Source organism: Piliocolobus tephrosceles, chromosome 1 (genome assembly GCF_002776525.5).
Source record: "Piliocolobus tephrosceles isolate RC106 chromosome 1, ASM277652v3, whole genome shotgun sequence".
NCBI classification, from domain to species: Eukaryota; Metazoa; Chordata; class Mammalia; order Primates; family Cercopithecidae; genus Piliocolobus; species Piliocolobus tephrosceles.
In genome coordinates this window covers 58,376,558-58,399,955 of record NC_045434.1, presented here as the reverse complement: position 1 = coordinate 58,399,955, position 23,398 = coordinate 58,376,558, and the positions used below count along the sequence as shown (strand labels likewise).

Sequence of the window (23,398 nt, the reverse complement as noted above, 5' to 3'; positions counted from 1 at the left end):
GTGCTGGCTTCCCAGCCTTCTCCATGGGCAGGTCGGAGGCCCATGTGGCTGAGGAAGGAGCGATTAGAGTGGTGGGCCGTTTATGAGAATGGTGGGCTTCCGGAGCTCATTTCCTTCCCTCTGGCAACCCGCTCCCTCTGATCTCAGAAGGACTTACCAATGGGTGAGTGGCCTTCAGCTGCCCACTCCCTCGGAGCTCCCTGCTCCTTCACTTCCCTTACGTGTGAGTTCAAGGAATCAAAATGGGCACTAGTCATAGTCAAAAGTGACTGGAAACCAGAAGAGGAAAACTGCTATCCCAAAATCTTAAGAAGAGCAGTTTGAGGCAGATGGAATGGCTTTTTTGTTTTTTTAACACTAGCACAGATAATTGAGAGATGAGGGAGGATGCAACGTAGATGGTAGGAAAACGCCAAGCCGCAGCAGGTTTACTGTCGGGCTGGGAGTGGGCAGGGAGGCAGAGGCAATTCAGTCGTCTTAATAATGATTCTCCAAAGGTGTGTCTGCAGAAAAGGAGCCAGGTGTTCTAAGAAGCATCCTGGTCTTACCCTCTCTTTGTCTTTCAGCCAAGGGAGGAGTGAAGGTGATCCAGCTGACCTCAGGAGGTTGGGGTGGGGGACAGTGCTATCTGCCCACTTGTGGCTCTTGCCCTCAACCCTCCAGAGACAGACTGAGATGGGAGGAGTAGAGGAGAGGGCTTTGCAAAGGTTATTCCGCATCTAGCAGTTTCCTGCATGAGCTAGTGCTTGTAGCCAGTAGGGACAGAAATGGAGGCCAGGCCTCACTCCACCTCCATGAGCCCTCAGCAAAGGCAGCTGATTTCTAAGAAAGCTGCTGGACTCCTGACAGTAAGCTCCAGGAACCGACACTGTTGGAGGCACAATGAGAACACACTGTACCCAGGCAAACTCTGCAGAGCTGGCCTCAGAAAAGAGGCCAGAAGCAGAGAATGCCAAGCATATCTGCGGGAGTGGCCGAGGCAACAGAGAGGAGCCCAACTGGAGGATTTCCTGAGCACAGCAAAGGGAGAGAGCTGGGAGAATGGTGGGGCAGGTTGTGGGGGGGCACTTCAAAGAGAAGAAGGTTGGGAAGGAAGAAGCGTGGGTGGGAGGATGCTGGTGCTTCTTAATCAAATGCAAATTTAAGGCAGACAGCGTGCAAACTGACAGGTCTAATTTTTGTGTCTGCAATTTGGGCGGTGTTTAGAGAGGAACCAGCATCCTGGGGAGATGTTTCTTGAGAACAAGCTTGGCACACACAGGCAGGACCTGATGAGCAAGTCACCCAGTGACCCAAGGACACCCAGGCCCAAGGACACAGGAAGGAGAGACGGGGGCTTTCTAGAGATGGCAGGCCTGGCTGCAGGGGAGAAGGGTGGACTGGTGGCAGAGGGACAGGCTGAGACATACCACGGCTCACGAGGAAGGGTCCAAGAAAATAAAGGACTCAGGAAGAACAGGCTGGGGCTCGTCTCCTCCACTAAAATGGGAGCTCCCTGATGCAAGACCCATGTTTCCTCCAACCAACCAGTGGGTTGTTTTGTGCAGTGCTGTGTCTCCTCCATCAAGACAGGGAGCTCCCAAGGGCAGAGGCCATGACTCCTTCCTCTACAAACCCACGGAGTGGAGTGGGTAGATAACAATGAAATAGTAATATAAAATGATCAATTTTGGGGTGCTTTTCATTTGCTAGACACTGTGCTCAGTGTATTACACACATTATCTCATTTAATCTTCATAGCAATCCTACGAGACAGATATTATTTGACCCATTTAACAGATGAGGAACCTGAAGCTCAGGGAGGTTAATTGACTCGGGACCTCACAGCTAGTTAATACAGAGCTAGGATTTGATTTGTTTGTTTGTTTGTTTGTTTTGAGACATGGTCTTGCTCTGTCCCCAGGCTGGAGTGCAGTGACGCGATCTCAGCTCACTGCAACCTCCACCTTTTGGGCTCAAGCGATTCTCCTGCCTCAGTTTCCCAAGTAGCTGGGATTATAAGACGCGTGCCACCATGCCCAGCTAATTTTTGTATTTTTAGTAGAGACGAGGTTTCATCACGTTGGCCAGGCTGGTCTCAAACAGAATCAGGATTTGAATTCAGGTCTCTCTGACCCCATAGCTTGTGCATTTGGCCACTATACTCCATGTCTTCCCTCCTAGAACCCAATAGAGTAATGATGATGACTGCTGCAAACAGCTTGAGTTGAGAAGCTGGGAACTTTACGATTGTAATCCAAAGATACAATTTCAACAGGAAACCCAATCTCTATGCAGAGTGTGGGAAAATGGCAGGAATCCACTCCTTGCCCCAGGCCCAGGTCCAGACTGGACTCCTCTGGCTCAGAAGCAGGGCTAGATCCTCTTTGGCAAATTTTTTCCCATCTCCCGCATGGAACAACCTACCCTGTAAGGCAAAACCAGGGGACCCTCCCCACAACCCAATATCCTAGCTCCAACCCCATGCTTGTGGGAAATAATGGATCAGCACCAAGTCCATCCACCTGTTCCCCCATGAAAGAAGAGAAGGAACCAGGATGTCTTGGCCTCGTTCCTCTCCAGATGTCCTCCCAGCTGTGTGAAAACAGGCCACTGAGGCAGATTTTATGCCTCAGCCCTGGGAGGAAGCATGGAGGACTACCAGAGCGCTTGTTGGTCAATGGAGAGACCGTGAACAGGATAGGTGGTTTCACTGAACCCGGGGTAGAGAGGGAAATGACAAATCCAGGGTAAAGCTATAGATCAGGCCTGAATCTTCATCCCTGCCCGGAAATGAGGACACAGCCAGTTTTCACCTTCATCTCGACAGGAGCCAGGCCCAGGCTAAGTATTGGAAAGGGGTCACGGGCTCGAACATAAGGTGCTACCCTTTGATAATCTCCACATCTCATGGTCTGTTGACTTTTTCCATATTGTTTCTTCTATTTTCTTTTTGTCACAGTCTAAACAACCACTGGGCTGACATATAACCTTAAAACCTTTGCCAAAGACAACTTCTGGAGAACATTTTCTTCTCTCTTTGTTATGGGTGGGTCAATCAGAGACAGTTCCCATTCCCCTTCCCCCCCGGGGGGGAATTGGCTGATGTCTTGGACAGAGAAGGCATGAAACCATGGGCATCCCTGTTCCGCCACATGGACTGGGGGCAGAAGACCTCTTGTCTGTGGTACAAGAGGAGAAGAATCAGATGTGTAGAAAAACAGAGGGAGCAAGAATGCAGAGCACGTGAAGAGGCACAGAAAACTTCGTTCCTTTCCCCTGGAAACATGGCTGGTTCATGAGCTCTAGCCCTATGAGACAGCTGTCTGTCCTTTAATAAACTCCCCCTTTTGTTTAAGCTGGCTCCATGGGGCTTGTAAATGCACAACCAAGAGTCTAAGCTAAAGTATCAGGGCTGAATTGAAACAAAGTCAGTGACTGGAGCCATTCTGTGAATGAAGCCTATTGTGACCACTAGTCGCCCCTAGGGTCTGCAGAGCCATGGCAGTTAGGATGAGGAAGGACAGGGTGTCTGCAGGCCTGCAGGAGAAGTGGAAATGGAACTAGCTTTACTGATCATCTATGGTATGCCAGGTGCTCTATGCTCACTCTTCTAGATAATCCATATAATTACCCCCCTGCTGTGGGTACAGGCCCCATTCTACAGATGAGGAATAAGTGCCAAGAGGGCTATGGACAGCCAGCCGGTAAGCAATGGAATTGAGCTGCACCCTCAAACGCATGACTCCAAAGCTGGTGCTCCTTCTATCGGCCGAGGCAGTCAGGGACTCAGAGACACATAGGGCTCCAGGCCAAGGCCAGACATCAGAGTCTTGGTGCACACCTGTCCCCTGTAGCAGACATACTGGTCCTTTGGGACCTAAAGGATGGGTGTGCAGAGTGCAGAATTAAACACAGATGGTGGTAAAAGTGCATCAGCCATAGATCCTACAAGCTGTCCTCAGCCTGTGGCAGGTACCCAAGCGGGTCCAAGGATGTTCTAGGCTCAGTTCCCTGGGCCACTAAACTCTTATAGGAAACCTCAGAGTGGGGCCACCCTGCTTAGAATAAAAGATCTGGGCTGCTGCCCAACAGGGCTTACTATGCCTGTGGGACACAAGAATGCCAGTGCTCTCCACTGGTGAGCCTTATGGCATAGTGGCTAAAGAGGCAGGTCACTGGAGCCAGACTGCCTGGGGGTCATACCCAGACTCCACTTCCTGGCTGTGTGACCTTGGGGAAATTACTTAACCTCTCAGTTTCTTCATTGCTAAAAAGGGGATAAGCGTAGTACCTACTCCACTAGGTTGTTGTGATGATTAAATGAATGAATACATGTAAAGTGCTTAGAACAGTGTCTGGTGCATAACATGTAATAAATGATAGATATTATGATGAGTCCTTAAATCTTCCATGAAGAAGCTAACTTCTCCGCTAGATGCAGCACTCTGGGAAATCTGGTCTAGAAATCAGGGGCTACAGGCTGAGGGTAAACGGAGGGGAGAGTAAAAGGAAAGCCATTCCCTGAAATGCTGATGGGGCTGACATCTGCAGAACCAGCCACGTGCCAGCCTCTGCACCAGCCCTTTCCCATGCAGCATCTCATCCAGCCTCCCAGATCTGGGAGCTGGGGAGTCTAATCCCTATTTTACCAGGCAGTTAAGTGGCTTATTCAAGATCAACAGTTAGCGAGTGACAGAGCCAGCATTCCCAGTCAAAAAGAGGCAGATGAACAGCTTATTTCAGGCCCCCACTCTTCCAGACTATTCTAGTTATCCTCATCCCAGCCACTTTGGCCCTATTCCTTCCTGTACATCTGAGGAGGCTCTTCTTGAAGTTCCAGGGCTTTGCTCTGTCCAGCACTAGCCGTCATACTGCATCCTAACCGCCCCTCTGTGGGTCTGCTTCCTACATTAGACAGTGAGAGGCTTGGGAGGAAGGGTACTTGGCAGATAGCTGACTCTCGAGGAATGCTAAGGAGGGCAGGAGAGAACTGATTCCTATGGGCCTGGGCTCTCAGGACCATTGCTAGACTGATGTAGTGCAAGGGCTCTAGAACATCGAGAGGGCAGGGGGAGCAGTGAGTTGCTACTTGTGCAAGAGGCAGTAGAGCATAGTGGTTGAATGACGAGCCTGAATCAAGCCTTGTTTGAAGCTTAGCTTGACCATGAACTTGCCATATTCCTTTGGGGTAAGTTGCTTAGCCTCCTTTAGACTCCCCTAAGTTTCCTTGTACCTAAATCTTATATAACAGTGGGGTTACAAGTCAATAAGCATGCATCAATAAGGCCATATTTGTTGCTAAAAAAATATGAAACACTTCCTTACAGTAGTCAAATAAGTGCTTTTTTGAGCCCTCATGTGCTCCCCCTACCACCCTGGCCACCTGAGCCCTTCCTCTGGGACCTCCACGATCCAGGAACCACAGTTAACAGGGGCGTCCCAGGACTCCTCCAGCTCTGAAGCCTGTGAGGGTTGTCAAATATTTTGCATATGATCCTTGATTAATATCTCAGTGTGAGGATAAAATGGTTTTACACAAAGTGCTAGCACAGCTGGCAAACAGTGAGTGCTCAATAAATGTTTGTCCTTATTGTTGCTGATTTCCAGTGACTCAGACATGTCTGTGAGTATTAAATGGTCCCGCACGGGTCCTCAGGATGAGGATGCCTGACCTATCTGCAGAGTGCATGGTTTCGATTAGAGTCTCAGGGGCTAAGTGTTCCCTTCCAAGGAGCCCAGACCTGCAGCAGGCCCTCAGTGGTCCCAAAGCTACAGGCTGGGCTGGGAAAGTCCTGGGGTGCCAAGTAGGGAGGCCTGATGCTGGTGCTCCTAGGAGCCCAGTGGGTCCCTTGATGGTGGCAGCAGGAGCAGCAACAGCCTGTCCATGCTGCCTACCGAGCAGCAAGCAAACCCCACTGGGCAGGCAGAGTGTCAGGCAGCGCAGAGTCTCAGCCCCGCCACTGCAGCTGAGGAAGGCCACTCGCATGTCTGCTGTGGCAGTGGGAGCAGCAGCAGCACTGGCCTGCCTGCCCCCTGCCCCAGACAGGCTCTGCTGCCTTCCCTGATGTTGGGACTCTCTTTCCCGGGTGCTGCAGTCATGGGCAGGATGACAGGGAGGCCATGCTGTAAATGCTCCACCCCTGGACATCACATCACCATCAAGGCCCTGTGGAAGCATGAAGACAGTAGGGCAGTACCTACACCAATGGCAACCCGTGAACTCTAGGACGATAGCTCCTAGGGACACCGGGACTCCACGGCAAAACCAGATCCTCTATGGCAAAACATTCTCACTCCTACAGCAATGGAATCCCATGGCAACAATGCCCAGGGCAGGGCAACTGGAACAGCCGGTGGCATCTTAAAGGAACAGAGAAAGATGAAGGCTTGAGTTTAGGAGAAGGGAAACCCTCACTCCCCACAGGCTCTCCTACCTCAGCGCAGCCGGCTGTCTTCACTCTCTGAAGGACCATCTGCTCGGAGGGCTCCAAGCCAGCTAGTTCCCATCTAGTTCTCCTACCTTCAAACAAACAAAGCTGGATAACTGGAATGTCTTCTCCCATTGTGCCAAATGTCTTGGATTCCTTTATTTATTTTATTTATTATTCATTTGTTTTTAGAGACAGAGTCTTGCTCTGTCACCCAGGCTGGAGTGCTGTGGCCCAATCATAGCTCACTGCAGTTTCAACTTCCTAGGTTCAAGTGATCCTCCTACCTCAGCCTCCCAAGTAGCCAGGGCTACAGGCACATGCCACCATGCCCAGATAATTTTAAAAAACCCTTTTTGTAAGGATGTAGTCTCGCTTTGTTGCCCAAGCTGGTCTTGAATTCCTGGGCTCAAGCAATTCTACGACCTTGGCCTCCCAAAGTGCTGGGATTACAGGTGTTAGCCACTGCACTCAGCCTCTGATTCCTATAAATATTCCTTTAAAACTCCTTTAAATTCCTCCCCAACTTCCAGCTCCTTCAGGAAGCTTTCTTGGATCGAACAAGAAAGCTAGAGTCAGTACGTGGCACCACACCACTTATGCCTGCCGCTGAACAGTGTGCAATTGAAAAGCTCCCGTCTAGTCCCAAACTGGTTTAATGTCTTGGTTCTGCTATAGGTAGTCTGGTTCAAGCTTTGTTGTGGGTTGTGGGACTGTTTTCGGCAGGGCACTTCCCAGGGCTGGGGCAGTGGAGGAACAATTCCTGGTCAGGGCAGAGCACTGTGCCTCACTCAGCAGGGACTAATCAATTCCCAGGGCATGACAACTGGAACAGCCTGGTGGCATACCAAAGGAACAGAGGAAGATGAAGACTTGAGTTTAGGCTAAGAGTTAGGATAAGGGGTGCCCCTACCCTCTCAGAGGGCCAACCTCTGGGCATGGAGGCTGGAGGAGTCCTCTCCCTCCATCCATCCCATGTGGGCACTGCATAGGCTGCAAGAGTAATCCTTCCTGGAGCAGAGAGGCTCTGGCTGGCTGATCTCATCGATCAGCAACAACATCTCCAAGGACCAATGGGCACAGGACTCTTTTGGGGATCCTTTGGGGATGAACTTTTATTGGTCTCTTCCACTCAAATGTCTGCTCAGAGCCTGCAGTTGAGTCCCAGCGCACTCCATGTCGGATCAGCCATGATCCCACTCCAACCTGTTTTTCTGATCTCATCTCTGCTTTCAACACCTTTTCCACCTCTCTAAGCTAGACAGGACTCTTCACTACCTGCCATCAAGCCCACATTTCCTCCTCCCTTCCTTTTCCAGCTTTTCTTGCCTCTACTGCCAGAATCTCACCCTTCTATCAAAACTCACATCACTTCTGTAGCATGTCCCCCTCCCCACCCATCTCACATGTGCCCCCACACACCCTATGCACCGATGCCACTTCCAGGTGGCCGAGTCCTCAGTCACCCTTTCTGGCTTCTTCACAGCATGCTGCACTCTGCCTTGTACTGGAATGAGCCTGGACACTTCTATCTCCTCATCCAGCCTTTCAGAACCTAGCAAGCAGGGCCCAGAACTTCAGTCTCAGGAAGCACAGTGCTCTGCTGACACTAACTGCTTGACAAGTTGCTCCTGAATTAAATGGAATCAAACTCAATGTCTGAGGGAGTCTTGAGGCTCCTGGAGGCAGGTTATCATCGGGGTTAAGTTTAAATCCTAACTCTGTTGCTCACTTGCTTTACTGGCTTTGGGCAGATTACCTGTATTCACACACGGTCTTGATCTATCACCCAGGTTGAGTGCAGTGGCATGATCTCAGATCACTGCACTCTCCACCTCCCGGGCTCAAGTGATCCTTCCACCTCAGTCTCCCAAGTAGCTGGGACTACAGGTGTGAGCCACCAATCCTGGCTAATTTTTTGTACTTTTAGTAGAGACAGGGTTTTGCAATGTTGCCCAGGCTGGTCTCAAACTCCTGAGCTCAAGTGATCGACCTGCCTCGGCCTCCCAAAGTGCTGGGATTACAGGTGTGAACCACTGTGCCTGGCCAGATTACCTGTATTTCAGTGCCTCAGTTTCCTCACTTGTAAGTGCCAGGATCATAGAATTATTGTATTAAGTGATGGGCCAGGAGAAAGCCCAGCCAGGTGCTGTGGGTCCCCGGCAAGGAGCTGCTCTGAGATGCAGACAGCGGGGTCCAGGTGGAGACCTGGACTCCACTGGGTCCGTAAATCAGGGTGAACAGGTCAGGCATCTCCTATCAGGTCTTGTTCCAAAAGAAGACAAATGGAAGAAAAATGGAAGGAAGAAGCAAAAGGAGAAAAGACGAATAGAGCATAGATAGGCGTCTGATCCCAAATAAAATAAAGGGGATCCTGGGAAAGGCAGGCTAGTTTCATCTGTAAGCATCCAGAGAGCAAATTCAGACCCATGGGTAGAAATTCTCAGAAGACAGAATCAAAGCTCAACAGAAGAAGTATCTTTCTAATAATGAGTGCTTTCCTGGAAAATAAGGTAGTGAGCCCTCTGTCACTGGGAGAGTGTAAACAGAACACCCACCTGCCTACGATGCTATAGAGGGATTAATTTTGGCTTAAGGAACAAGAACAATGCCTTTCACTTACCAAGTGACTGATACATGTTATTGATAACTATTAGATTATTGATTCTTTTGATTCTTGAGCTTTTCTTTTCCCCCCTAGGATAGTCAGGTCCCAGGAGCTCCTAGGAAGCAGCCTCAGTCTGGGGACGTTGGAATCCTACACCCCATGACAGTTTAGGGACCCTGCAGAGAGAAAGCAGGGCCTGCTGGGTGGCTGCCAGCTTCCCCAAAAGGGAAGGGCCTGGTTAGTGGGTCACCAAGGGCAAAGGGAGCCTGTGTCCTCAGAGTCCGAGGAGTAACCAGCACTTACAGTGCTTTTCTGGGAAAGAAGCCAAGGAGTCCGAACCCCAGTGGGCTCTGCCTAGGGGTCTGTTTGGGGGAAGCTGTTCCACCAGGGTCATATTTCAGACTCTTTTAAACCTGCCCAGCTGTTACATATACATGCACACAAATGTCCCTTTAGTATGTGCATATGTGCTGCAAGCCGGTGAGTTTGTGTTTATATGCGCTGATCCATGTGAACACATACCATTCACTGCACACTTAGTCTTCACACCCTGACACCCAACCTCACCCGAGTTCTAGGGGTTTGTGCCATGTGCCACACAACCTATTAACCCAATACCTCTCGTCACACTTGCCTAAGTCTTGCTTTCTCAACATTCGCTATCTTCCTGCTCAGCCCAAGGTCGTAGTTTACAAGCCCAGCTCTCCATGGAAACACCTAGAGCTTACAACATTCAACCTTCCAGACCAGACCACATCCAACAGCAACACCCCAACTGGATAACCTTGATGACAACTCTGGGATTCCACGAGGACCAACACTGGGAGCACACACAGCATACTGGGGCTTGGGGCTGCCCTTGTCCCTGCTTTCCACGCCTCTAACTGGCAGGAGAAAGCACCCTGAGAACCCCATAGTGAGAGCTGCTGCCCAGAAATTAGAGGACGCTGCAGAGAAACCACCCACTCCAGTGGCCGTGAAATGTATCATTGAGATGTCTAAAATAGATTCCAGGATGGCTCAGGCCAAGGCCCAGACCCTGCCGAGTCCTGGTTGCCTTGCTGAGGTTTGGCTGGAGCTGGAGAAGTGTGTGTCAAACACGCAACATACAACAGTGCTGGCAGGGAGAGCTGGGGGCCTGCTGGAGCCAAAGCTCTTAGGGGGTGAACCTGGAGATGGGCTGCTCTCCAAGCCCTCCCATCCGTACCTCAGCACCAGAATGGGCTTGAGCAGTCTGGAAACTCCCAGTGGGTCCTCATTCTCTCCAGTGGGAGCTTCCCACCCATGCAATATACCCCTCCACATTCCAGAGGCATCAAGTCTGAGGGGAAAAAAAAGGTGCTTATACAAGGTGAAAAGCACCATGGTGAAAAGCGGGTCGCCCAGCTTATCTCAGGTACACACTGCTGCACCCACACTGGACAGCCATGCCAGACACACCTTTAGTGCAACTCTGCTCCTCCCTCAGCCTCCAGATGGGAGATAAAAACAGTTCCGGGGGCATCTTCCCAGTCTGCCCCCTTATCTCTGGGGGTCAGAAGGAAGCAAAGACCTGTGTTCACTGAACGAGGTGGAGCTGAACCCTGAAGGCACTGGTGTCCTGCTTCCTTCGGGAGGCCTAATCTCCAGAAGCAGCAGTGTGGGGGAAGCTGTGGGAGGTGATGTCTGCCTCCTATAGGAGGGAACCTGCCTACGCAGGGCCAGTGAGCTGGGCCTGGCCACCGCTGCCTCCCCACCCGGCCCTTCCTGTGCATGAGAGAAAAGGCCGCAGGCTCCGGGACATCAAACGCATCTGGGTAATCCAAACAGGGTGTGGGGGGAGGTCAGCCAGCGCAAATGAGAAACATGTGGCATCCATTTCCCCTCGTTGACTGCCTCAGGCTCTCCAGGCAGAGGGAGAAGGCTTTGGGCTTTAGGGAGGAGAGCTTCCTGGTTGGGCCAAGAGAAAGACCAGCCAGGTGCTGTGGGTCCCCGGCAGGGAGCCGCTCTGAGATGCAGACAGTGGGGTCCAGGTGGAGAGCTGGACTCCATTGGGCCCATGAGTCAGGGTGAACAGGTCAGGCATCTCCTATCAGGTCTTGTTCCAAAAGAAGACAAACGGAAGAAAAATGGAAGGAGGAGGCAAAAGGAGAAAAGACGAATAGAGCATAGATAGGCGTCTGACCCCAAATAAAATAAAGGGGATCCTGGGAAAGGCAGGCTAGTTTCATCTGTAAGCATCCAGAGAGCAAATTCAGACCCATGGGTAGAAATTCTCAGAAGACAGAATCAAAGCTCAACAGAAGAAATATCTTTCTAATAACGAGTGCTTTCCTGGAAAATAAGGTAGTGAGCCCTCTGTCACTAGGAGAGTGTAAACAGAACACCCACCTGCCTATGATGCTATAGTGGGATTAATTTTGGCTCGAGGTAGGTGGCTCAACTAGACAATTTCCATTCTAGGGTTCTATGAAATCTCAGGGAAGGGTGAGGGAGGTGGAGCGCTCTGCAGAGAGAAAGGGACTTGGCTATCCGGGAAGACATTGCAGTGTGCTGCAGAGGTGGCTGAGCTGCAGTTATGGACCCTGAGGGCTCTGCTCAGCCTGCTCAACACAACACTGGCTCTCCCTTGTACCACATGGAGCAGTCTGCACCTTCAGCCTTAGGGTCAGAGGCTGTGAGGTGTGGTATATGTGTGTGGAAGGATAGCTGCAGAGAAAGGCAAGATTGGAGGTCAGCAGAAGAGGAAGGATCTGGTTTCGGCAGCTTGTGATGGGGGTGGGTGGTAGGGGATGGGCAGTTGTAGCCACAGTATCAAATTGGGCAGAGAGAGTGGGAAGGGGTAAAACAAGAAGAAAAGTGTCAGGAAACATCCCAAGACTCCAGGTGACTTGGTCCTGCTACCAATTCAATCCAGGTCTAGAAGGGGCCTGTGGCTTGGGGTTACAGCCATCAGTGATGGATGGTAAAGGGTATCTCCTTCAGTTGGTTTAAGTTTCAGAGAGCCAGAGTAGCTCTGGGCACTTCTCCTCCATCTGTACCTTCTCCCCAGAGTAGAGGAACTGCCTCGAGGACCTACTTATTCATCCATGCATTACTCTCAGAGGCAGAGCCATGGGCTGTGAGTCAAAGCCAACAGCTTCGACTGCAGCAGTCAGAACAAGGCAATGCCCAAAGGAGAGGAACATGACCTAGGCGGGGGCCCAAGCCTAGTCTTGGAAGAAAACTTTCTGGATAAGGTAAGAAAATAAATATTCTCGGTGCTAACCCGGAGGAGGGCACGAGGTCTCACAGCTCCAAGGTTCTGTGCCAGTGCCTTCTCCACACACATACACACACACCTGCCGGTTGCTGCACCTTGCCACAGCCCTTCCTCCTGCCTGTGATTCCACAAGCATCCTCCATCACTACTGGTGCTGCCCAGGGGAAGGGCAGAAGTGAGCTTTGTCCTCACTCTCCTGCTAGGCCTCAGGGAATCTGAGGGTGCTGGCTAAATTTCCACATATCACCTATCTGTTCTGGGCGGCAGTTCTTTGGAGAATTCTTTACCCACCCCAGCCTCACAATGCACTGAAAAGAAAGGAAAATGAAGTATTTGTGAACACATTTCTTTCCCCTGCTACTCAAAGTATCCCAGAGCACATTCTCTGGAGTGACCCCCTTGCACCACCCCTCCCTGCAAAAAATTCACATCAACTGGCTTAGAAATTAATAGCTTCCTGCCTTTCTTCCTCATTTCTACTTGGCCTGCACTTCTGAGGGCCTAACTGTTGTCATGACAACCCCATGTGTGGGTCCAGACCCCTTCAAGAGGAAGAGGGACTAGGAAGTCCAGGTTCCTGGGTTCTTTTACGCCCTGACCTTGGGCAGTCTTAGCTGTCTCACTTTGCCCCCTTTTCCTGGAGGACAGAAGGAGGAAACATGAACACCTGGGTGTCAAAAGATCGGTTTTGCTTTGAGATCCTCAGGCCCAGGGATGATGAGGTAGGAAGATTTGGGGTGTCACTATAGTACAGACAGTCCCCGACTTGTGATTGTTTGGCTTCTGATTTTTTGGCATTATGATCACATGAAAGTAATACATTTGGTAGAAACTATACTTCTAGTACTCATACAGCTGTTCTATTTTTCACTTTTAGCATAGTATTCAATAAATTCCATGAAATATGCAGCTTTATTATGAAATAGGCTTTACATTAGATGATTTTGCTTAACTGTAGGCTGATATAAGTGTTCTGAGCACATTTAAGGTAGGCTAGCCATTCAATGCATTTTTGACTTACAATAGTTTCAACTTACAACGGGCTTAATGGGACATAACCCCATGATAAATTGAGGTGCATCTGTATTTTATTGCTTTGTATTAATACAGGCTCTCTTCAAGCCACTTGGGACATTTTCCAGGTCTCATCACCTTAATCTACACCCCCTTCCCATCCCTATGGGGTAAGGATGAGCCATGGGAGGGTCTCTTCCACTCACAAATGAGGAAACTGAGTCCCAGAGGGGGTCACAGAGCTTAGGACTTCTACACCGAGAACTCAGGAATGCAGCCTCCAGCTTAGCCCCCAGACCCAGGCCAAGGGCCTGGTGGCCATTCTTCTGGAGCCAAATTGCCTGATGTGAGTATCAGGCCAGGGTCCAGAGGCATCTGATTCCTGGAATTAGCCCATTTGCCCTTGGTACTCACCCCTCAGTCTTCCAAGTTCCTAGGGTTCCCCAGTGGGGCCCTAGTTATTTGGCAGCTTCCAAGGTTAGAGAAGGGACAGGGAGCCTGCCTAGACCATCTGGGACCCCGGCTGATTTTCTGGGAAGGGGATGATCAGGTTTCAGTCCTTCCCTTTTATTACAGAAAGGCTCTGGCTTGAAGCTGCCTCACTCCTACCCCCTCTCTCCGCCTCAGAAATTGATTCTTGGCAGCCTCTTGGATCTAGGATGGTACTAGGGAGTGAACATAACTGGACACTGAGCTCCACTGAGGTGGGGACAAATGCCCAGTGTCTTCAATCACAATCCTGAAACATCAAGGCACCATTCTTCTCCCCAGAGGCCACCCTGCTCTACACTGAGGGCCTGCCTGATACCTGAACACCACCTTCATGGGCTCTGGAAGACGGAGTCCCTCTGTAGTTCCTCTCCCTCTACCCCTCCCCTAGGCAGTCTGCCCTCCACCCTTCACACAGGGAAAAGCTTAGTTTGGAGGTCACCAGCTCCCCTCCTTTCCTCCCCACCACCGTTTTGACACCAGGCTCTGCCTTGCTACAGTCTGAACCAATTCCCCAACCCCAAACTTTGGGTCCTCTCAGCTGGAGACTGGCAGGTTTGGAAGTTTCCACCCTTCTCTCCCCATCCCAGAGAGCTAAGCCCCTCAGCCCTCTGTGGGGTCAACGAGGCAGCTCTGGTGGCCCACACCCAGTAGACACAGCCTTGGGCAGGTCCCTCTGCCTGCTGACTCTTCCTCTCTCAATCAGGTCTCCCAGGAGCTGTGACTTAGGACTCAAGAGATCAATGCAGAATCTCCCTTCCACCATAAACTCATAGACGACTTTAAGGCCCTCAATGCTTTTGACTCTACATTTCCCTAACTGGGAAGTGGAGGTGTTCTCTCCTGACTTCCAAGGTTGCTGAAAGGCTCCTGTGTCAGTGTGCTTTGAGAAGTGGCAACTGCTGAGCAGAAATAAGGGACCAAAGCTCAGCTTCTCCTCCTTTCCTGCCCTCCCCCGCCTGCTGTCCTCCCCACTCTTGCCCCTCCTCCCACCTCCCTAGCCAGCTCAGGGCTGTTTGGCTCCTCTTGAGGAGCAACTAAGAGGGCTTCAGTGGGCAGTCAGCTTCTGGGACAGTGTGATGGCTTCCAGGTCTGGGGAGGACACAGACCAGCTAAGTCAGGCCCGACAAGTAAAGCCTTGACCTTGAAAAGGGTTCTGTGCCTTCTGCTATTCTGTGCCCTGACACTCCCTTGCCCTCCCTGGCCAAGTCCCTCTCTCAGTCTGACACACACACACACACACACACACACACACACACGGTCCCTTCCTCTCTCACCCTGCTTTCAGTCCCTCAGCAGGGCTCTCTACCACATGGGCCAGTTGCATTTTGCCCATAACCCTCCTTGGTGCCTGCCATGGTGCCTGCCAAAAATGTACTAAATTTTTCCCTTATTGTCTCTCTTGCCCCATTCCCTGGGGTAGGGCCTTTGACAGCCTTAGCCCCACACTGAGGACCGGGTGGCACACTCCCTTTGCAGAGTGAGGCTGCCTAGTCAGCTTCTGCACCCACCCAGCCATCCCCACCTTCAGGAGGGGCTCCCAGGGGAAAAGGCTGTTCTTCTTTTGCCCTTGTCCAGTCTCCTGATTGTCCCTGCAAAGCCCATTTGCGGCCTTCTGCGTGAGGATCGGTTCTCCAAAGGTCCAAATCCTTGCCGCTGTTAGAGGACTCTCATCCTAGCCCACACAGGAGTCGAGGGTCCCTAGGAAGACTGCAGCAGGCCAAATCGGTCTCCTCCAGCTTCGCATTCTCTCCAGGGTCTCCGGGCGAGCTCTTACATCTTTCCCACCCGCCCAGCCCGTCACTCGGCCCCGCCCCTTCACACGCGCATGGGCACGCCCCTTCCCAGCCCCCAGCGGGCGGGCAGCCTGCCGGGTACCCAGGAAGCTCGGGTCCCTCGGCGCCAGAGGACCCACATCCCAGCCACCGCAACAAGTCCGCGCAGCCAAAGCAGCTCGCCTGGGCTCCAGGCCTCGCCGTCCTTGTTCCGTGGCCCCAACAGGGCCCGTGCCAGTTCCCCAGGCATGGCCGCCTGGCGTCCGGCATATCCCAGATCTATCCTTCTCTGAGGGCAGGGACTCTCCGGGGAGAGAAAGAGCAGTTCTGGGGCCCGCTTCGGGTTTTTTTGCATAGACTCTTCAGGCACCGAGAACAATGGAGCAGCTCTGCGTGCTTCCTCCCCTCGAGCAAGCTTTGTTCCTCCCTTCCCGCCTGCTCGGCTTCCATTAGCCACAGGGCAAAGGCTTCCCGGTCAAACAGGAGTCTCGGCGCTAAAGCCCCGAGCTTTCCACACGCCCTAAAAGACCGGCGGGTGTAGGGGTTGGGGCCAGAGCTGGGGCTGAGGTATAGGACGTGCGCCCAGATGCGCGCAGCTGGCAGCCCGCCCACCCCCGGCCCTAGACGCTTCTCTTGGCCAGATTCCTCACACCGCGGGGAAATCCGACTCGCGTTCCCACTCGGGATCCACAGAGGAAGTGGAGCCTCAGCTGTGTTCCGGGGCCAACCAGCCCTCACATCTGCTCTCCCACATCTGTCCTCTAGATCCGGGCTCTCGCTGGACGCTCCCCTTGCAATGCGGGATGCTCCCGTCAAGCGCAGGCCACACCACAACGGAGGTTTCCACCAGTCCCAGGTTTTGCCATATTGGGATTCTGGCTCTATTTCTGAGAGCCGGTGACCTCCCCCACCCCCCACCCATTGTCCAGCTCACCTAGGGCAGGCCAGAGTCAAGCCCGGGTTCCAGCCTGTAATGTCTTTAAGAAGGTACACTTGAGCCATGCGCATCTGGAGGTGGGCCAGCTTAGCACATCTGGGCGCAATGCCCATCACAGCCTGATCGTGAACAGGAGGGCCCTCCGGGAAGGCGCAAGGGGAGGGGGCTTCTCTTTCCCCACACCTTCCCCAGCAGCTGGTTAGGAGAAAGCCAGGGGCGGGGCGGGGCGGGGCGGCAGGACTTACCCAGCATCTGGCTGAAGAGCAGCTGCTCCAGGTCTCCCAGCACTGTCACCACCAGCTCGGGGTCCACCTTGAGGAAGGCGCGCTCCTCCTGGCCCTTGGCGGAGGGGACGGGCCCAGAGCTCTTTTGCGCCTTGGCCTTGCTGGAGAGCAGCTCGTCGTCGGATTTACCATCTTCGCTCACGGCAGCCTCAGGCGCCTTGCTGAGCGGCTTGACCTCCGCATAGGGTCCTCGAGGGATCCGGCTCGGCTTTCCCAGGCTGGGCGCAAGTGGAGCCAGGGGGGTCTTGGCGCCGCCCGCCGGGCTGCCCTTGGCCTGGAAGAGCGAGTGCTCCGACTTGGACAGCGTCTTGGACATCAGTGGAGCTTCACGGCCCTTGGACCCCACCTTGCCTAAGCCTTTGGGCGCCTTGGCCATATCGTCGCTCCACTCGGGCTCATAAAGCTGCAGCTTTTTCTCGGAGTCCGTGAGAAAAGAGAGGTTGGTGAGCGACTTCTGCTTGCGCAGGTTGGAGGCTGGCGGCCCACCGGGGACACGGCTGTCCACACTGCCGGACTTGAAGACCTTCAGCTCAGCCGCGCTGGCCTTGGCCATGCCGCTGCCGCCGCCGGGCGCCTTGGCGCGCTTGGGCAGCATGCCTCTGCCGTCCGCCGCCGCCGCCTTCTTGCCGGCGCCCCGCGGCTCGTCCGCGCCCTCGTCGCCGCCGCCGCTGCTCAGCTCCACCTCGGGCTGCACGCTCTTGACGCTGCTGCCCAGCATTCTGCCCGCGAGGAGCGCATGGACGATCCGCGCGTCTGCAGGCACGGGGGGAGGGGGCAGGGGGCGGGAGCGCAGGAGGAGGAGGCGGGGGAGGAGGAGGGGGAGAAAGAGGACGGAAGAAACCGAGGAAGAAGGGGAGAGGAAGGGGGAGGGAGCGAGGGAGGAGGGAGGGAGGCCAGCCGAGGGCGCAGGGGAAAGAAACAAGAGGAAGGAAGCCAGGAAAAAGGAAAGAGCAGGGAAGCCGGGGAGCGATAGGGCGGGGTCGGAGGAAAAGGGGCGGGGCGGCGGGGAAAATACAAATTAAAATTTAAAAATCAGTCAAAGGAAGGATGGAAGCCCCGCGGCTCCTGCGGCGCCCTGCGGTGCTTTGGTGTCCGGATCCCAGCCCGCGGCCTGCCTTCCTGTCAGTCCCGTGGACACCGCACTGCCCGGCAGCGCCCCGGCCGCACTCAGCCAGCCAGCCCGAGTCGAGGCTGCAGGCTGCAGCTCCTAGCAGAGGAAGGAGGGAAGGGGAAGGCGGGGAGCAAACAGGAGGAGGGGAGCGAGTGTGCGCAAGGGGAGGGAGGTGGGGGAGAGAGTGTGTGTCTATTTCTGGCTCGGGAGGGGGAGGTATCTGCGAGCGGAGCTCCAGGGGCGGATGAGTGGGGGGTAGGGGGGAGATAAAGGATCGGGCCAGTTTTTCTCCCAGCTTTCCGCCTAGAGGCGGGGCGGGTTCTTGGATTCTCGGAGGGCACGGGTGACCCCCTGCCGTGCCCGGGATAAAGGTCTGTTGAGGAGGTGTGGAGGTGCCGGTGAAAGAGACACAGACACAGAGAGGGCGGCTCAGAATGCGGGAGGGAGAGTGGGCCCGTGGGCCTGGGAGAGATATCGGGAGAGGGATGGAGGAATGATATCCAGGGTGCTCGTTCCCCTCCCCCAACCCCAAGCCGTCTTTGGTTTCCCCCCAGGAAACTCCCAGTCCCGCCCTACTTCAGTCTCTGAGGCTCAAGGTTGCCCTCCTGAGCCCAGGAGGTAGGGGATGGGGTTAGGACACGGGTGGCTTGGAGAGAAGGGGCCTAGGGTTGACTGAGGAGGGGGCTGAGGGCTTTGCAGGGGAAGGAGTAATTCTTGAGATCAGGAGACTGGGTTTCTGTTCCAATTAACCACATGACCTTGTCAAAGTCATTGAACCCCTCTGGTTCTGTTTTCTTTTACAGTGGTTATAATACCAGCTTCACAGGTAGAAGGGCTTTGGAACTGTAAAGGCCTGTGTCAAACCTAGGGAATCAAGAGGAGGCTTTGCACTGGGTCCCTTGCCTGCCAGAGTTAAGCAGAGCAGCGGAGTGCCTTTAAAAGATGTTTCCCAAGTCCTTCTTCCTTTCCTCCTAACTGAACCCAGGGGAAAGGGATGGGGTGGAGGGGGAACAAGAGCCAGACGGAGTAGTCTGCAGTTTGCCTAGGACTGTACCTCAGTAGATGGGACACTGCCCATCCTCGAATGGCCTCCCAAGTCACCGCCAGGTTGCCTGAGCAAAAGGCTCTCAGGAGAGGTGAAGGATAGGAGAAAGTGGAGGGGAATTCTCTGAAAGCAAAGCTTGCTCCAGGAGGGGTAGGCCCCAGATGGAGCCAAACTCTAGGGATTATAAAGCCCTAAGAACTTTTTGCCAAAATGTGGTAACCATCAGATTATCTCCCCACCCCAAACCCAACCTCCATCTCTCTGGCTCCTTTCCTCCCTTTCTCCTAGAATCTGAAGAACTCTGTGTGTGAGTCTCATGGTTTACGCACTCTCCTAACACTAATCATCACCTCCTGCCTGGTGTGAAATGTATTTGTGTCTCTGTCTGTCTCCCCCACCAGCGCAGGATCTCTCCGGGTGTAGAACTGTGTCACTCAGCACCTTGCATGGAGCAGGTGTTGCAACTCTGTTGGTTAAATGGATTTGGAGGCCTGAGCACTGTAGGGTTCTGGTGGTATCCCAGGAATACCAGATTGAGATGCCATAAAATCTGCCATGACAGAGATCATAGCAGAAAGGATAAGTGGCACTGAGAATATAGAGTTCTCAAGCAGAGAAGTGTTTGGTAAGAAGCATGGACTCTTGGCTGTCTTGGAGACACAGAAAAAAAGATGGCAATTCTGTCCTCGAGGAACTCTGGACTCTTGTATTTCCTGTCTGGCAGGGAACACAAGGTAGACAATACAAGACTTGGGAAAATAATAATCCTGTCCCTGTGAAAAAAGCAATGTCACACATATCAACACATTCATCTCAGGTAGACAGACATAGATGTATATATTCCAATTACAAGAATAACAAGAGGAGTAGAGGACAGGAGTTGGTACAAAGGTTTACAAGAGGATTCTGTACCATCTGCAATGCACAATGCAGACTGGCTTCAGAGGCTTATGTCTAGCATTAGAAAACTCAGGGGTGGAACCAGGGTTCGTGGTTCCAGATAGGAAATGACAAGCAGTGAAGAACTGGTTAAAGGGACGTGAGTGGTATCATGCCAGAACTTGGCCAAGGCACAGAGAGTGCCCAAAGGATAAGGCCAATCATGGGACTTTCTTTTCTGGGCACACACGAAGTACCCATGCTTATGTCCAAACATGAGGTCCCAGCTCAAGCAAGGGATCAGGCCCCACCTTTGGTGCCAAATCTTTGAGTAAGCATGACCATACCCTTCCTACCCCATCCTTCAGGGTATTTGTAATGCAGTCACAAGCCATCACTTCTACAGTCCTCATCCTTACTCACAGGTCATTCTCTAATTTACACAAGATGCCCCTAACTCAATCACAAGAGAACCACACCTTTCCTAAAAATCGCAATTTGAGAATCTGACACCACCTATTCTCTGACTTGCCAGGTTACAGTTGTTCTTATTTGTTATCTCTATATCCTCTTTCTGCATGTAAATTCATCTTCTCCTTAGCAGACAAAGGGAAATTCACTGGCTACCATCTTGGCTGAGAAAGCTTATTTTTACTGTGTATATTTTCAAAGTCACACATTCCACCCAGTGTATTCTGCTGTGAGCAAAACCTGGTGCCCTCTCCCCTGGTTTAATTTGGTCCCTCATCTCTGACACCCATGTCTGTAGGTTAGTGCCTCTCAAATTCTTTAGAATTGGTACGAAACACTATTTCACTTGTTGCTCTGTCCTTGTTGCATTTCCTTGTCACCTTATGCTTCCTCCCCAAGGCTGGATCTCTCTTCCTCCCTTGCTCCCTTCCTCCCTTCCTCCCTTCCCCCCTTCTCCCCTCCCCCCCTTCCTTCCTTCCTTCCTTCCTTCCTTCCTTCCTTCCTTCCTTCCTTTCTTCCTTCCTGGTTATCTTGCTCTCTCATTTGATTTGGTGTTTTGGCCTGGTCCCTTCCCCCTGTCTTTATTCCTCTTTGTTCCTCTGTACCTTGTCTCATACTCTCATGGGATATCCTATTCCCCAAATCCCAAGTCCTTTTGCTTCCTTCAAGAAACAGCTCCTGAAATTCTGCCTCTTTTTGAGAAGAGAAAAAAGTGTTGTCAATAAGAGAAGCCTCCTCCCTACCATCTAAACCTAGTGCTTCACACTCTGTCCTGCGTGAAATGTCACCTGTCAGTTTATAAAATGGAAGATGCCTTCTATGCACATCTCATGGATTAATTCAGTGCCAATCCCCTTGAGTGCCAGTCTCTGTGCACTGTCATTCTTTAAAGAGTCTTGCTGTGGCCAGGTGGTGGTCCCTTTAAATGGCCATCTTGGCATCCAGGAAGTTTCTGACACTCCCTAATGTGACTTTTCCCTCTATCTGGCTCTTTTTTGATTCTTTTCACATCCCGTGAGTTTCCCACTATCCTCTACTGCAGTGGGAGCGCTGTGCTGCCGTGGCAACAGCCATTCCAGCATCAGTCGATAAAACCCATATATGCAGAATGTTTCCTCGAGTGATTCCTAAAAAGAGAAGGACTTGCACTGTCACATTATCTCCAAACCCAGCCCTGAGCCCCTACCACTCAGTCATTTACTCCTTCTCTAGAATGACAGGCTTCAACTTGTCCTCTGAAGAGAGATCCTACCATCAATGATCAATGAAGAGGCTATGTGATGAGGGAGAGGCCTGACTGGGCAGGCAGTGGGTGCTGGTGATGTCAGTAACCAAGTTTCTAAAGGGGAGGTGGAGAAAGAGGCTGGTTTGGAATCATGAAAGTCCCCAATCCCCAGCACCCCAAAGACCAGCTCATCACCCTACTCCTCTCTTTCCAAAGGCATTGGTAGTTTCTGGAATGGCGATAGGATGAGTGATTTGACCACATCTGTTGACAGATAACTTAAAGCAATTTGAGGAATGAAGATGTAGGCATACAGCCAAGGAGACGCATGCTGTGTGATTTCACATTCTCACACCCCTGTGATTAGAAACGGATGTAATCCGGGTGTCTGTGGGGGGTCTGGGGAATCTGTCAGTTGGGACTGTGTTAGGAGAACTGGGGGTCAGGGAGAGCCAAAGACAGGAGAGGGTGGGAAGGTGGCCAGGCTGTCCCTAGCTCATTGACCTTGAAAGGTGACCTTGGGGCCCGGAGTGGTGGCTCACGCCTGTAATCCCAGCACTTTGGAAGGTTGAGGCAGGTGGATCATTTGAGGTCAGGAGTTCGAGACTAGCCTGGCCAACATGGTGAAACTCTGTTCCTATTAAAAATACAAAAATTAGCTGGGCGATAGTGGCACGCGCCTGTAATTCCAGCTACTTGGGAGGAGAATCGCTTGAGCCTGGGAGGCGGAGGTTGCGGTGAGCTGAGATTGCACTACTGTGCCACAGAGTGAGACCCTGTCTCAAAAAAAAGAAAAAAGAGAAAGAGGGAAGGGAAAGGAGGGAGGGAGAGAGAGAGAGAGAGAGAAACAGAGAGAGAAAGAAAGAAAGAAAGAAAGAAAGAGAGAGAGAGAAAGAGAAGGCAGGGAGGAAGGAAGGGAAGGAAGGGCAGAAAAAGAAGGAAGGAAGGAAAGAAGGGAAGAAAGAGAGAAGGAGGGAAGGAAGGGAAGAAAGAAAGAGAAAAGGAAGGAAGGAAAGAAGGAAGGAAGAGAGAAAGGTGATCTTGGGAGAAGGGGAGATCTGAGGGAGGGAGAAGGGGGCACATGAGCCCATACTTGGCTTCCTGCAGGGTTATGGGCAGAGCAGGGGAGTTTTTTCTTGATTTCTAGGACCATAGTCAGGATCTGGAGAGCAAGGGCTAGGAACCCAGCCACATGGCTCTTCAAGCCTAGCCCACTCACTCTGGACCAGCATGGAGTTGTCACTGCCCAACTGAGTGACAAGCATTTTCCATACGTTTTCTCTGCTTAGACGCCTACCATGAGGTCTCCTCATCACCTCCCTAGCAGATGCCAACACCCCTGCCTTTGTGGAAAGCCCTCTAGCCATTGCTCCCCATTTCTTTTTGTCCTTTTCTCCACCATGTCATTCCCTCATGTCATTCCAGCTAATCAGCAGGGACTTTTTGAGCACCCAAAATGTGGGACTTATTGAGTAACCCAAAACTTTACTCCCAGTGAGATGGGAGCCTCGGTAGGCTGGGAGCAGAGAGTGACATGACCTGGCTTCCCTCTTGAAAAGGTCACTTTGGCTGCTGTGTGAGGAGCAAATTGCTGGGCTCAAGGGCAGAAGCAGTTGCAATCACCCAAGCCAGGCCTGGGCTGCCGAAATAGCTGACGGCTGAGCGCGGTCTTGTCTGCATCTGGATGACCAGCTCCTGACTACTCGTGCTGTGCTCAGTGCCAGCTACGATAGGTGCTGGAAGATACCACAGAGACCAAAATTCCTGTCCTCGTGAATTTATATTCTAAGGGATAAGAAAGACAATAAATTAGAGAGAGATGTTAGTTACTAAAAAGTGCTAAGAAGAAAAAAGCAGGAAGGGGAATATGAACTATCCAGGGGCAGGGGTGAATGTTCCATATGGTGGC

The 23,398-nt window shown here is 52.3% G+C and overlaps 1 protein-coding gene across 1 annotated transcript in view; it reads right to left on the bottom strand.

Moving 5' to 3' along the window:
* The window catches only part of NAV1 (neuron navigator 1), a 283,320-nt gene that overhangs the window by 156,799 nt on the left and 103,123 nt on the right, over positions 1 to 23,398 (bottom strand). Inside the window, exon 4 of the mRNA XM_023187002.2 lies at positions 16,720 to 17,511. Within this exon, the coding sequence (XP_023042770.2) occupies positions 16,720 to 17,511 (792 nt within the window). The remainder of the gene's footprint in view (positions 1 to 16,719; positions 17,512 to 23,398) is intronic.